Source organism: Chelmon rostratus, chromosome 5 (genome assembly GCF_017976325.1).
Source record: "Chelmon rostratus isolate fCheRos1 chromosome 5, fCheRos1.pri, whole genome shotgun sequence".
In the NCBI taxonomy this organism is placed as follows: domain Eukaryota; kingdom Metazoa; phylum Chordata; class Actinopteri; order Chaetodontiformes; family Chaetodontidae; genus Chelmon; species Chelmon rostratus.
In genome coordinates this window covers 20,418,536-20,431,663 of record NC_055662.1, presented here as the reverse complement: position 1 = coordinate 20,431,663, position 13,128 = coordinate 20,418,536, and the positions used below count along the sequence as shown (strand labels likewise).

The 13,128-nt window shown below is 40.8% G+C and overlaps 2 protein-coding genes across 3 annotated transcripts in view; both read left to right on the top strand.

Annotated features, from left to right (window-relative positions):
• The first annotated feature begins 948 nt into the window (after window positions 1-948).
• Window positions 949-2,205, top strand: LOC121606240 (C2 calcium-dependent domain-containing protein 4C). Its single transcript, XM_041936442.1, has one exon. The coding sequence runs from the start codon at window positions 949-951 to the stop codon at window positions 2,203-2,205; it is 1,257 nt and encodes a 418-aa protein (XP_041792376.1).
• Window positions 2,206-3,702: 1,497 nt separating this feature from the next.
• The window catches only part of vps13a (vacuolar protein sorting 13 homolog A), a 35,726-nt gene continuing 26,300 nt past the window's right edge, over window positions 3,703-13,128 (top strand). For both annotated transcript variants that reach the window (XM_041938000.1, XM_041937999.1), the window contains exons 1-24: window positions 3,703-3,851; window positions 4,556-4,599; window positions 4,704-4,746; window positions 4,826-4,921; window positions 5,398-5,499; window positions 6,069-6,178; window positions 6,301-6,360; window positions 6,535-6,594; window positions 6,939-7,019; window positions 7,395-7,452; window positions 7,676-7,803; window positions 7,989-8,095; window positions 8,231-8,402; window positions 8,999-9,061; window positions 9,877-10,009; window positions 10,160-10,254; window positions 10,404-10,546; window positions 10,930-11,131; window positions 11,225-11,339; window positions 11,561-11,697; window positions 11,894-12,026; window positions 12,218-12,335; window positions 12,454-12,592; window positions 12,901-13,012. In XM_041938000.1, coding sequence (XP_041793934.1) covers window positions 3,752-3,851; window positions 4,556-4,599; window positions 4,704-4,746; window positions 4,826-4,921; window positions 5,398-5,499; window positions 6,069-6,178; window positions 6,301-6,360; window positions 6,535-6,594; window positions 6,939-7,019; window positions 7,395-7,452; window positions 7,676-7,803; window positions 7,989-8,095; window positions 8,231-8,402; window positions 8,999-9,061; window positions 9,877-10,009; window positions 10,160-10,254; window positions 10,404-10,546; window positions 10,930-11,131; window positions 11,225-11,339; window positions 11,561-11,697; window positions 11,894-12,026; window positions 12,218-12,335; window positions 12,454-12,592; window positions 12,901-13,012 — 2,551 coding nt within the window. In that variant the 5' untranslated portion in view covers window positions 3,703-3,751. The remainder of the gene's footprint in view (window positions 3,852-4,555; window positions 4,600-4,703; window positions 4,747-4,825; window positions 4,922-5,397; window positions 5,500-6,068; window positions 6,179-6,300; window positions 6,361-6,534; window positions 6,595-6,938; window positions 7,020-7,394; window positions 7,453-7,675; window positions 7,804-7,988; window positions 8,096-8,230; window positions 8,403-8,998; window positions 9,062-9,876; window positions 10,010-10,159; window positions 10,255-10,403; window positions 10,547-10,929; window positions 11,132-11,224; window positions 11,340-11,560; window positions 11,698-11,893; window positions 12,027-12,217; window positions 12,336-12,453; window positions 12,593-12,900; window positions 13,013-13,128) is intronic.

Sequence of the window (13,128 nt, the reverse complement as noted above, 5' to 3'; positions counted from 1 at the left end):
AGTCTGAAATTACAAAAAAGTAGTACATATACTGACTCCGAGCTGCCTTGCACACATCAGGTCAGTTGTGTTCCAGGACTGCCAGCTGTTTAAAGGTCAGTGGTGGCGGCGGAGGTGGTGGCTTTGAGGTGACGGGTGCCGTCAGGAGGCCTGGGGCGTTCCTGTCTTTGAACGAGAGGTCAGCTCTCTCAAAAGCAGATTATAATTATTTCATCATGACCATAACAACACACACTTGAATGTTTTCTTATGTGTTTCAGCATCACTTTAATTCTATTGAGCACAATTATAAAGTTAAAACTCACAATATCTTGATGTTTTTGATGTTGTATCTAAGCTAGCATTTGTGCTGTATGTATTTACATTTATTGTAAATTTCCATGGTGTATGATGAAGTGGAATGTCCTTTACTTACAGCACAACAGAAGGGCACATTTCCATGTTGACGTAAATTCTCTCAACTAACTGGAAAGCTGACATCACATCCTTGAGGCACAACTAAATACACACCAATGCACCTGCTTCTGATTACAATGCACCCAGTTTCCAGCAGGCACAGAGTGACTCGCTACACTACTTGTGTCTGTTACGTGTGTTCTTGTCGTGAGTGTTGCGTGTGTGTCTGTGCATGCACAGCCTGGTCTCTGATGCAGGCGGGGGCGGCAGGCCAGTGATGCAGAGCCAAGCACTCACCTTTAAAATCTGTCATTGGCACATCCGTTACACTCATACAGATCTTTCTTCGGAGGAGGACACGTCAAGACCTCAGCAGGTGAGAAGAAAATATTTGGCGTTTCAGCTTTTGGGATTAACTTCTTTCTTAATTATGAAAAGTGTGTTCTGTTTCATGCATTGTTTGTTTGAGTCGCCTGAATTACATTTTTGTTTTTGTTGCCAAAGGGAAAAAAACTTGGATCTCACGTCGTATTAAATCATCAGAAGATAACAATGTGGGTGCTTGGGAAGATCAGGGAGAGCATGGAGAGCATTCCTCTAGAGCTGAGTCGTTACATGGGGAAGAGTGAGGAGGATATCTTTCTCTCTTCAAAGGCCAGTCTCTCTCTCAATCTGCACAACAACATCCTAACCCCAGACAAGATCCCAGAGTTCTGCCTGCCACCACGGCTTTGCAAGAGAAGCCCTCTGCAGGCATCAGAGACCACTGTACCTAACCTGCACGGTCAGAACAAGGTACCCAAGAGCAGCACTTCTTCAAACACTACACATGTAAAGGCAAAGGATGTGAAGATAAAGAATGGCGATGCATCAGTGTCTTGGAAAGCGACAAAGAAACCCTTGCCATTCTCTGCAGAGGGGTATGGCCTGGATGGGATTTATGAGAGCCTCAACACTCGAAGGAAAGAGTCTTTGTTCCACTCTAAGTGCCCTGTCTACATACTTGATAGAAGTGCTCCTACTGAAGCACCTAGGCTGGCAAAGGAGACAAACCTACCCAAGAAAACTTCTGGGTTTCTCCCTTTGTTTTTATGCAAGAGCCGATCAGAGACAGGAAGTACAGAAAGTGAAACACCATCGACTAGTGACTCCTCTCCCCTCAGGTCCCCTTATAGTGCTAAATTCTCCTCTTACATCCCATCAGGCTGTGGCCGTCTTAAAGGAGCAGCATCCTGTCCTTCCTTAATTGGCAGCGGGGAGAACAGAAGGAGGTGGAAGAGGGGGGGGTTAAGTTTAACAACCTCTCCCAGTTGCCCTCCAAGCTTAAAAGGAAGCTCACTCACCTTAGCACCACCTGTCCTCTTCCCAGTGGATGTTCCGCAGTGCAAGGAGAGACCTTGGCGCGAGCATGTCCTCCGTATGCAGGGCCGTGGTAAAGTGCGCCTCTTCGCTGAGCACACCACATTCTCCACCGACACAATCTCACCCTTTTCCACAGTCAGAGTCCATATGGTGTCTGTGGAAGGCCTGTGGGATGAAACTGACCAACGAACCCTGAACTGTGCAGTGAATCTGTGTCTGACTCCGGGGAAGCTGCAGCGGCAGGAGAGCGCCACCATCAGGAACTGCCACAGCCCTGTGTTTAACGAAGATTTCTTCTTTACAGACCTCAGAAGAGAGGATCTCATGGAACTGCAGCTCAGGTTAAAAGTGGTGGATAAACCTGCATCTGGAACACTGAGGAGAGGGACCGTGATCGGAGGGATCACCAAACCACTGTGTCAGTTAGTCCCTCTTAAAAACAAGTAGAAGAATAACTCATTTTGTATAATCTGGTGGGAAGACAGCATGTGAAATGTGCTAATTATTACAATACATACAAAATAAAAGGGTTGAAGATAGGGACAGATGGCAGAAATACCAACCAACAAGGAACATTAATTTATATACATTCATACAGTTCTCTTAGCATATGCATAAAATTGTACTGACAATATAAGGGACTAAGAATTGACTTGCATTTTTGGTATTCCCTCTTAATTTCTTAAAGTATACAAAAAAGCCATGACAAAAAAAGCTTTGTCAACTATCAACCAAACTGCAATGTGATTTCTAGCATGTTTATGTCAGGTTACCTTGCTCCCATACAAAACCAAACAGATTAAAGGTAATTACTGATCATTTAGTCATGATAATGAATAGAGGATCATGTGTGATGTTTTCCACCATATTCTTTTGTTTTTCAGTAGTGTAATAGAACACGTTCACAGTGTATTTACAGAATTTACAGTCACTTGCTAAATTTAAATAATAACTATCTCTACTGTTGCATAATTTTGGAACATAGACACCTGATTGTGTGTGTGTGTGTGTGTGTGTGTGTGTGTGTGTGTGTGTGTGTGTGTGTGTGTGTGTAATTCTCCAACTTGCTGGTACTTTAAGCTGCTCATTATCTTTTTTATCAACAATAAACATTTCACCATAACAACATTCTACAACAACATCATAAAATGATATCATCAGCTTCTTCTGTTGCTCCCAAATGGCCAAACAAACAAACAAACAAACAAACAAACAAACAAAAAACAGTGAATGCAGGTTTAAGATCATCAAAGATGTAGAATTATAATGTTTTCTTTCTGTAATTCTGTTTTGTTATTAAAACTCAAAGTGTATGATGGCGTCATGCTTTCTTCAGTAGGCTACCTTATAATGCTTTTGTAATATTGATTTTTGAAATTTCATAGAGGGTTGTAAAAGCCAATATAATTCCTGACTGTGTTTTACTATGTAGTTGATAAAAGAGTGGATGTCTGAAAATTTCTGCAACTTATTCATTTTATTGGTCATAGCTCTTGTCTTGACTGACCTTGAACTCTGGCCTGTCAATGTCAGAACACACAGAGGACACAATGATGTCTTTACAAACAAGCAGGAAAAATGAGCATCTTTCATTTCATTTAGCAACTTTTATACTGTTTTTAAATTGTACCAATGCACTGTTTGTTTCCATTGATAAGTCACTGTATTAAATATTTTGAATTTGTGGACAGTTGTTACAGTATTATAATTAAAAGCAGCAACTATGTTGTCAGTGCTGAATCTCGTAAAATACTTCCATTACAAGCCCACATGAGGGCACTTACTATTTACTTACCCTCAGTAGCCCTCTTTCTCAGCGTTGCAGCAGTGGGCGAATGTTACCTGATGCGCATGCGCGTGAGCAAGTAATCGTATTGCTGGTACGGCATGACGCAATAGCACTGCCCACCGCAGAACGTCTCCATCTGACGTTGAGGCAAGCAAGTCCTCAGAAATGTAAACATGGTGACAGATAGATGAAAGAAACGCCAAAATGGTCTTCGAAAGCTTGGTGGTTGATGTCCTCAACCGATTTTTAGGGGACTACGTTGTCAACCTTGACAGCTCACAGCTACAGCTTGGCATATGGGGAGGTAACTGAACGCGTGTTTGTTATTTCACTAGACAAGCTGGCGAGCTAATGCTAACAGGCGTTAGCCACCAGTCGTGTGAGACAGGCTCGTTCAGCTGTCAGTGTCACTTTATCGATCCCAAAATCTAGTTAAGCTGTCCGGTGTGAGCAAGATGGTGCCGCTAAATGCTAACTTATGGACAGAATAATCAGCATTGTTAATTTCTTACTGCTTCAATTACCTTCTGTTAACGATCCTTATTTGCTACTACACGGCTGTTGTCTCAGTGTAGTTATAGAGCAGCGAGCAGTTCAGGGTCACACCCTTTCACACAAGCAGGTTGTTACTCGCCACTGTTTCATGCTGAGTCCTTTTTGCAAACACTACTAGGAAGTCTGACGGTCACAGCTCTGAAACACTGTCCAGCCAAATGAGAGGATTTTAGGGGAGGTTTCAGAACCACTGCTAAACATGTTCCAACTTGTAACAACTAACCAATTTATGGAGTGAATTCCTTCGTTTTACCAAACCTGTCGTGAATGGCTTTAATAACATACATGTGCCCCATTGCCCTGCCTGCTAAATTATGTCAATAGACAAAGGCCAAAGACCTCCTCTTTAGATTTGACTGTGTCTATGTGAGCCCTATAATACAATACTAATCTATTTAGTTTATCAGAATGTACATAGTAGCAATCAGTAAACACATATTCCTGTCCTCACAGGTGATGCTGTTCTAACAAATCTTGAAATAAAGGAAAATGCCTTGGTAAGTTGCAAATAAATGTGTAAGTAAGCAAAATTAGTCTGTCATTACATTCTGGCATTCATGATGGATTTGTGCTTCAATAATTTGCTGTTCTGTTGTTGCAGAGTCAACTTGACATTCCTTTTAAAGTGAGAGCGGGTCATATAGGTGAGATTGGAGTCAGTACCCCCATCTGCCATCTTTCCTTTGTGCAGAAGATTTTCTCATGTTGTGTTTCTGTTAATAGGACGGCTGGAGCTAAAGATTCCATGGAAGAACCTCTACACCCAGTCAGTAGAGGCAACACTGGATGGTGTCTATCTGCTCATAGTCCCCACAGCAAGTAAGATTACTATCTATGTCTATCTAAATACGTAGAATATTATGAGACCCAAGTACTCATCATAGACATACAGTGTATACTATTGATTCCCACCAGTAATAGACATAATAGACAATAATAGTCCTTTATGGTTATTAACCTGCAGCATGTCAGTGTTAAGATGATTAGGCTCATTTTATGTGAACATTTGAAATTTTGAAACACATTAAAACATTTGCCTTTTCATGACATGTATTGTAATGAAAAACAAGCGTTTAAATATCAGTAATATCAAGTTCAGTCTAATGAATAACCCCAATGATTCGCAGACACAACAGAGTGTGGCACAGTAGTCAGACAAAGGAGGTCTGTCACTTATTCATGACCCTAAAGTACTTGCAAGGACAAACTGAAACTCTGGATTAACATGCTGTGTATTTCATAGTTTTCGGAGATGTGCAGACAAATAAACATTTCATTGACCCCATTCTTCCCAGGTATTAAGTATGATGCAGAAAAGGAGGAGAAGCAGTTACAGGAGGCTCGTCAGAGGGAGCTACAGCGGATAGAGGAGACAAAACTGAAGGCTGCTGAGCAAGGTCAGGCTTCAGCTTTGATTTTAAGAGGACTGTGTGTGTAAGTGTGTGGGTTCAACAAGTATTCTGTGTGTGTATCCACAAAAAGTCAGCCACTTTTCTGTCCCAGTAAGTTTTCAAAAGGTTTCAAAGACATTCTTAGTCAAGACGGAAGAGAGGAGGTGTAGGAGTGTCACTGTTAGGTTTCCAGGAGAGTTGCAACAGAGACTAGCATTGAAAGAAGAGCAAAAAACATGAGATACCTCAAAATAAGTGGAGAAGAGTGAAATACACTCACAATAAATAACTGATGATGGCAAAAAAAATGATGATGCCAACTTACAGTAAAATGAAATGTTGTTTTAAAAGCAATGGTTGAAAGATTTATAAAAAAGTTAACAATGAATTCCAGCAGCAGCAGCAGTAGTGAGAGTTAGGACCGACCTGTAAGTGAATGATGTTATTTATGTGTAAGGTGAACCAGTTGCTATCAGGGAGCACCAGGTCAAATCCTAGTTGTTAGAGCAGAGCTGCAGGAAAGCTGCAGGACGAGATCAGGTCTCATGTTCCGGACATTCGTTTGTGTTTGGCAGAGAACCCGAAGCTGGAAAAGCAGGACACCTTTGTGGAGAAGCTCGTCACCCAGGTCATCAAAAACCTGCAGGTCAAGATATCTAACATCCACGTACGCTATGAAGATGATGTGAGTATTCAAGCCGAGTTACCATAGTGATGTATGCATGTACAGCATAACTCACATGTGTGTCTGTAAAGTAAGCTGTAAGTGATGAACTTAGCTTTCATTTCTCTCCGTATTTTCCACAGGTCACTAATCCAAACTGTCCTTTGTCATTTGGAGTGTCACTTAAAAACCTCAGCCTTCAGGTAATGGGTTGTAATTTCCCTCCAGTCAGAGTATATCTATATCACATTCAGCAGTTAAGGTGTTCTTAATCGTTCGTTAATACATTTGCTTAGACATAATTGTATGTATGTATTTAAAAATGTATAGTTATTTCAGCAAGGCTGCCACACCTCACTGCTTGTTTGATTTTACAGACATCTGACGAGAACTGGAATCCCAGTCTCTTGGATGAGAATTCCAGGCTTTTCTTCAAAGTAAGAAATCCAACCACTTAATCTGTCAACTGTGCCTGTGCTTTATAGCTTATATAGTTATATATTATAGGAAATGCCAAATTTGTCCTGTGTGGCGCTGCCTGTTTTTAACCATTGCATTTCTTTGTCACTTCAGGTTAATTCAAAGTTCAATTAACATTTTGAAAACTTTTTGGCAATTTGTACCAGTTGGGTCCGTTCAATGTTTTGTCAGGAGTTGTTCTAAGAACCAATTTTATTTCATTGGGCCGTGATCCAAACTTCAGAAATCATTGTACGCTGTCAGCTCTGTTTTGTCACAGCTCTGCAGTACTCTAATTGGTTTCTGTTTTACTTCTTCTCAGTTGGTTCAGCTAGACAACTTGTTTGCCTACTGGAATGTCGACTCAATACTCTTCTCCAATCACAGTGCAGATGAGGCTTTGGTGAGTCACTCTGTTATTGCTGTGTTGCACCTTGCATCCACCAGCGTGGATTCAGCCAAGTCATTGTTCGTCTTATTCTGCTTTTTTGAGACACAACTTCACTATTGTGCGCACACAGAACAATCTTAGCCAGCCAGTTTTCACTGTTGGGCAGCAGAACAGTGCAAGTTATGGAGTCACAATATGAAAGGCCTTTTTCTTAAATGTTATTGAAGCCTTGCTATAATTGTCTTGGTGAATACTGAATAAAGGCCTCTGCAAATCCTTCAGCCATCACTGCAGATTTTGTTAACCATTCATTTCATTCAGCAAATATTGAGCAAAGGAAATAGGCAAAATAAAATGTCAATGAAGCTCTTCTCCCTGTTTTTATAGCGATGTCTCCAGAGCAGCATGGAAATCCAGAACTCTCTTTGTGTCAGCCATGACTTCAGTAAGTGTCTTACTGTCATCCTTTGTTCAAAGTTTTATACTGTTATTTCATATGCTCACTTTATAAATTTAAATGTAAAAACCTTTTTTGGAATCCCACTAAAATGTAGGTTAATTTTTACCCCCATACAATCATAAAGTCATGTTTAGACCCAAAGTTTATGAACACATTATTAAGCCGAGGTTGACAATTTGCCTGAAAAAATCTTTTTGGTGGTCCACAGTTTTCCGTCCCATCTCAGCGGACGCTAAACTGCGGATGAACCCCAGGTCAGATGTGGACTTCTCCTCTCCCAAAGTGGACCTGATGGTCAATCTCAGTGAGGTGGCCATTGAACTTAACAGACCCCAGGTATGCATTTTGTATTAACTTGTCTCTGTAAAAGTGTGGCAGAAACCAGAGAAACAGAGAAGTTTAATACAAACAAGGTGGGAAAAAGTGAATTCAGAATTTAAAAGGGTGTCTGAAAGAGTGATAAATGCTCTTTTCTCGGTGCTCAGTGCCAGAGAGTAATTGCTGACTTCCTCTCTTTCCAGTACATTAGCATCTTGGAGCTGCTGGGCTCAGTGGATATGATGTCACGGAACCTCCCGTACAGGAAGTACAGACCCATGGTCCCCGTTCACAAGAATGGCTATATATGGTCAGAAAACACATTTTTTATTTGATTTTGAGTTTTGAATTCTATTCAGTGACCATATGCCATATGACCATATGCATGTATTAGTACTTTTGCACACCTTTGCTCACTGTGTGCTTGGTTGTTCCTACCTTGCAGGTGGAGGTATGTGATTACAAGCATCCTGGAGGTGGATGTGAAGCCTCGTCTCCGCATGTGGTCATGGCAGCACATTCGCCACCACCGGCAGATGGTAAAACGCTACCGAGAGCTCTACAAGACCAAAATCACAAGCAAGAAGCCCAGTGAGGAGCTGCTCAAGGCATTAGAGGTGGGACAGAGCTAAATTTTTAGTTTCTTACTTTTATCCTGTTAGATCCTAATGTTTGAACCACTGACTGCTTCATGTGATGTTGGTTGGAGGAGGTCATTTTTCATGTATTTGTCTTTCATTGTGGCCAAATTCTGGATAAATTTACGTTCCTTTGAGCAGCTATCAAATTTAGCTAACCGAATATATATATCTGGTGGTGTGTTACTGACAGTGCCAGTTCAGATGTACTGTTTTCTCCTTGATCGCATGCTGGCAGATACCTACTGCACTTGACTGCAGTTACCATAATTCATTGCTATTATGAAAGTAGTTAGTTACAAAGATATTACCTTCTCAATATCCTTTCAGGGATGCATTTGCTGTAGCCATAATTACCTACATTACTATAAGTGACTGAAGTGCATTTCAGATTGATGATGTATTTCAGAGAAATACAACATTACATCTAAAGGTCTTTTTGTCTGTCTCCTCTGTTCTGTAACCATCACCTCCTTTACTGATGTGATTAATGATGGACATTAGTAATAGATGTATCACTGCAGGGATTAGCAAGAAGCTCCTAACAGCTCAGTTTGTCTTGTATCTATTTTCAGGAGCCTGAGAAGACCTTGGATATTTTTAACATCACATTGGCCAGACAGCAAGCTGAGGTGGAGGTAAGCTCTCTGTCTCACCCACTTTATAGCAGGAATCTCCACTTTGTATGCTGACTTTGTACTGGATCTCTAGTATAAATTGTAATGATTGCAGTGTTATAGCTAACAAATTCTGTACTCAGCTGTTAGTGTCCTTTCAACCCTTTTATCTCATGGATCTCACGGATAATGAAAAAAACAGGTTAACACCTTTCCACTCCAATGGATTCAAGCAAAAATAAACACAGAAATGATTCACAGTACAGTTCCCTTTATGGAATGTATCTTACCATACATGCCATATGTCTTCATCAACATACCACATATGACCACAGTGATAAAACACTAAGCAGAAACAGACAGTTGTAACAGTTACAATTGCATCTAATGATTGAGGTTTTGTGTCTCGCTTTACTTAAGTCCTGTTGCTTCACAGCTGTTTAGAAATTCTTACATAATCTTGGCTAGCCACTGTGTAGTTCTTTTCCATAGACTGTAATTTTACAAACAAAAAATATTTCTCATACAGTCTCATAAATATTGGTGGCCAGCAAAGTAATATATTACAATATATAATTTATTTCAGATGACAAATAATGAATATGCTCTTCTTTGATCTATGGTCTTTGTAGTGATACAAGCTGAATAGAGACAGCTGTTTAAGCTTCCCAGATGAAAATATGCGGAACATTTTTCTATACAGTTAGTTTAGATGTTATGTTCATATTAATAGTTATGTTGGAATCAGTCTCAGTGTCAGGGTGAGATGGTGCGTTGTTCATTAATTCTAATTAAAAAAAATTAGAGCTCTGAACTGTCTTCTTTTACTTCCCCAGGCGAGCAAGGCGGGCCTGTGTATTTACCGTCCAGGGATGAAGATGGAGGAAGAGGAGTCTCAGGGTTGGTTCGGCTGGATGTGGAATTGGGGAGGAGAGCCTGATACAGAAATAAAAGAGGTCAAGACTGGAGGTAGGATGTAGAAAATAGACATAAGGATATAACGACAGTTTGCACATATGGGAAACATGACCAAAGCAATGTGCGCTGGTATATTTTTGTAAGGTATCAGCTAATGCTATTTTTTGTATTCCATTTATTCCCTCTGTCTCTCTGTCTTAGGTTTTGATGAGCTGTTAACCCCTGCTGAGAAAGCTAAGCTCTACACTGCCATTGGTTACAGTGACACCGCTGCTAATCCCAACCTGCCAAAAAACGTGAGTCACTTCCTTCACTGACACCCACCTGTCAACTAATAATACACTTCTGTTTGACTTGCCATCCACATACACAATATTACAAAGATCAAAATATGAAACACTGTGTCAGTACTTTGATTATGTACTATGTTGTCACTTCTTTATAGTTTGAGGACATGAAGGTCAATTTCCACATGGAGAGGCTGTCCGTGTCCATCAAAGACAACAAGGACAAAAATGAGATCATTAAGCTGACTGTGGGAGAGCTCAAGTCCACGCTCACACAGAGACCTGGAGCGCAAGCCATCAAGTTTGTCGCAGATTTTTATCGTTTGGGGGGTCTTCCCTAGCTTTAATCATATTAGCACTGTATGATAAAGACCCTGGTATCCAGTCCAAGCTTTTGCTTTGATTTCATTTCATTAAAAATCCATATATAAATACTGGGAGTCGCAAATCAAGATTAGAACCAGTAAAACCAGTTTGTGGTTTTATTTTTAGTCAATTAAAAACACATTAACACCAAAACCCTGCAGGGGAAATTTGTTTTCACATGCCAGCTGGCAGAGTCTACTTCAGAGTAGCAACATTGTAGCTGATCTTGTATTTGGATACTGGACATCACCATCCATTTTCCTCCCAGTACTAAGAGTATATTTCGCACTGACAGTTTCTTTTCCTCTTTTTTATCAGACTCACAGCCCAGCTTAGTTTGTTTGAAGTCACAGGCCTGGCCAGTAACCGACCTGCACCAACCCTCCTGTCGTCGAGGAAGGCAGCCACAGGAGCGGGGACCCCGCTGCTTTCCATCCTGTTTGAGACCAACCCGCTGGATGAGAGCGCTAACCAACGGCTTCACGTGGAATCACAGCCCTTGGAAATCATCTATGATGCTGTGAGTGGTTCCTCTCAGTGTGCATGTATAAGCATGAAAAAACCCTGAAGGGGTTGCATATCAAATATATTCTCTGTTTCTGTTTCTGTGTAGATAACAGTGAACAGCATGTCAGTGTTCTTCATGCCTCCTGACGACCTGCAGCTGGATGAGCTCACCAATGCGACCCTCATGAAATTGGAGCAGTTTAGAGACCGCACAGCCACTGGTCAGTTGGATTGTGGTGTTCCTGTTTATTTTCATGAGTCTGATTGTTTCCTGAGATTGTCGAAGGAAATGTACAAAAATGTTCAAAGCAAAATTGCCCTTATGTCTAAAATACTTTTCTTTTCCCCACTTAGATGTCAAATGTAAACTAATATTTTTTTTTAAAAAAGCAGAATTAATAAAAAATTATATATTGATGATATTTTAAATTTTGTTTTTCAGGTCTAATGTATGTGATCGAAACACAAAAAGTTCTTGACCTGAAGGTGAACCTGATGGCCTCCTACGTCATCATTCCACAGACTGGCTTTTACAATGGCACCCAGAACATCCTGCTGTTGGATCTTGGACATTTCAAGGTCTGAACGTGCAAGCTTGACATCAGGCTAAAAAACCAACCCACATAAAATTATATCAAATCCTAAACTGGTCCTGCTTTTGACCATGGAGTACAAATAAATGATTGCTGTGATTTCCCTGAAGATACGCTGAAAAACAATGCTTTAGAGTTATTTGAAATGTTTCATGTGTGCTATTATTTTGTTATCTTTTCAGATGTCCAGTCAAAGCAAGAAGCATCTGCCTCAGCTGTCAGTGGGCTCCAGCAACATTGAAGACATCATATCCAGAGCATATGACAGCTTTGATGTACAGCTTAGCAGCCTGCAGTTCCTTTACAGCAAACCAGGTACTTACACAAGAAAATGCACCTGTCATGTGTCAAAGGGTCTTTACTGGGACCCTGTAGAAACTGAGCCGTCACATACTAACCAAGTTAAGAGTTTATTCATGCAACTGTTTGAAAGTCAGGGTGCTCAAACATTTTAGGTGTTGTGTGTGAAATAAAATGAAATGTGAGACATTTTCTGTGCCTGCTAGATGGTGACTGGAAAATGGCCCGTAAGCAGAAACAGTCACCGCTCCACATCCTAGAGCCAGTGGATCTGAAAGTTGTTTTCAGCAGGGCGATGGTCGTCAAAGACTCCCGCATGGCAAAGTAAGTCTGTAGTTTTTTTCCCCATGTTGTAAGGATTTAAAAAGGCTAGGAAGACTTGAATTAAAGGCCCTTCTTTTCTGTGTGTATTTTGTTTCCCCATTTGCATGTGTGTTCTCAGATATAAGATGTCTGGAGAGCTTCCTCTGCTGTCTCTTCGTATTTCTGATGTTAAACTTCGAAGTGTTCTGGAGCTGGTGGAAAGTATTCCACTGCCTGAGAGCAGACCTGCTGCACACGGTCCATCCTCCACGGCAAAGGTAAGAACATCAGGATGGCACCTGTTGTCCAAAAATGTGGTCCCTCTTCCCATTTTGTGTGGATTAGATAAATTACCTAGAGGGAATAATCTAACAAGAAAAGGAAATTGTTTCTGCAGTTTACTGCAGTCCTCGTACCTCTAAATAAATGAATAAGTTGTTTTTTTCTTAGTAGAAATTAGTGAACGAAGAGTAAAAAAAGATGCATATCAATTGATGTGTACAGTGCACACTGTCAGATTTTAATGAATTCAGTTAATTAATAATCCTTTATTAATGTGGCTCATGTTTTGGTTTTCTGTCCTCAGCCAAAGCAGTCGTTCACCCCACAGCTCACTCCCAGAAGACCTCTGAACTTAGCTGACCAGCGCTCCTCTGTCATATTCGAGTCATGTGAGACCATCAGCATCACCTCATTAGGTAATAGCCATGTCCTCCTTGCTCTGCACCCCACATGCACACACATATGTGATCATCACACTAAATGCAGTGTAACACCCTGTGTGTGTCTACACATTGTACCAGATGGGTCATTG

What these genes read in the sequence shown, in the direction of transcription:
- LOC121606240 (XM_041936442.1), top strand. Translation starts at nt 949, where the DNA reads ATGTGGGTGCTTGGGAAGATCAGGGAGAGCATGGAGAGCATTCCTCTA.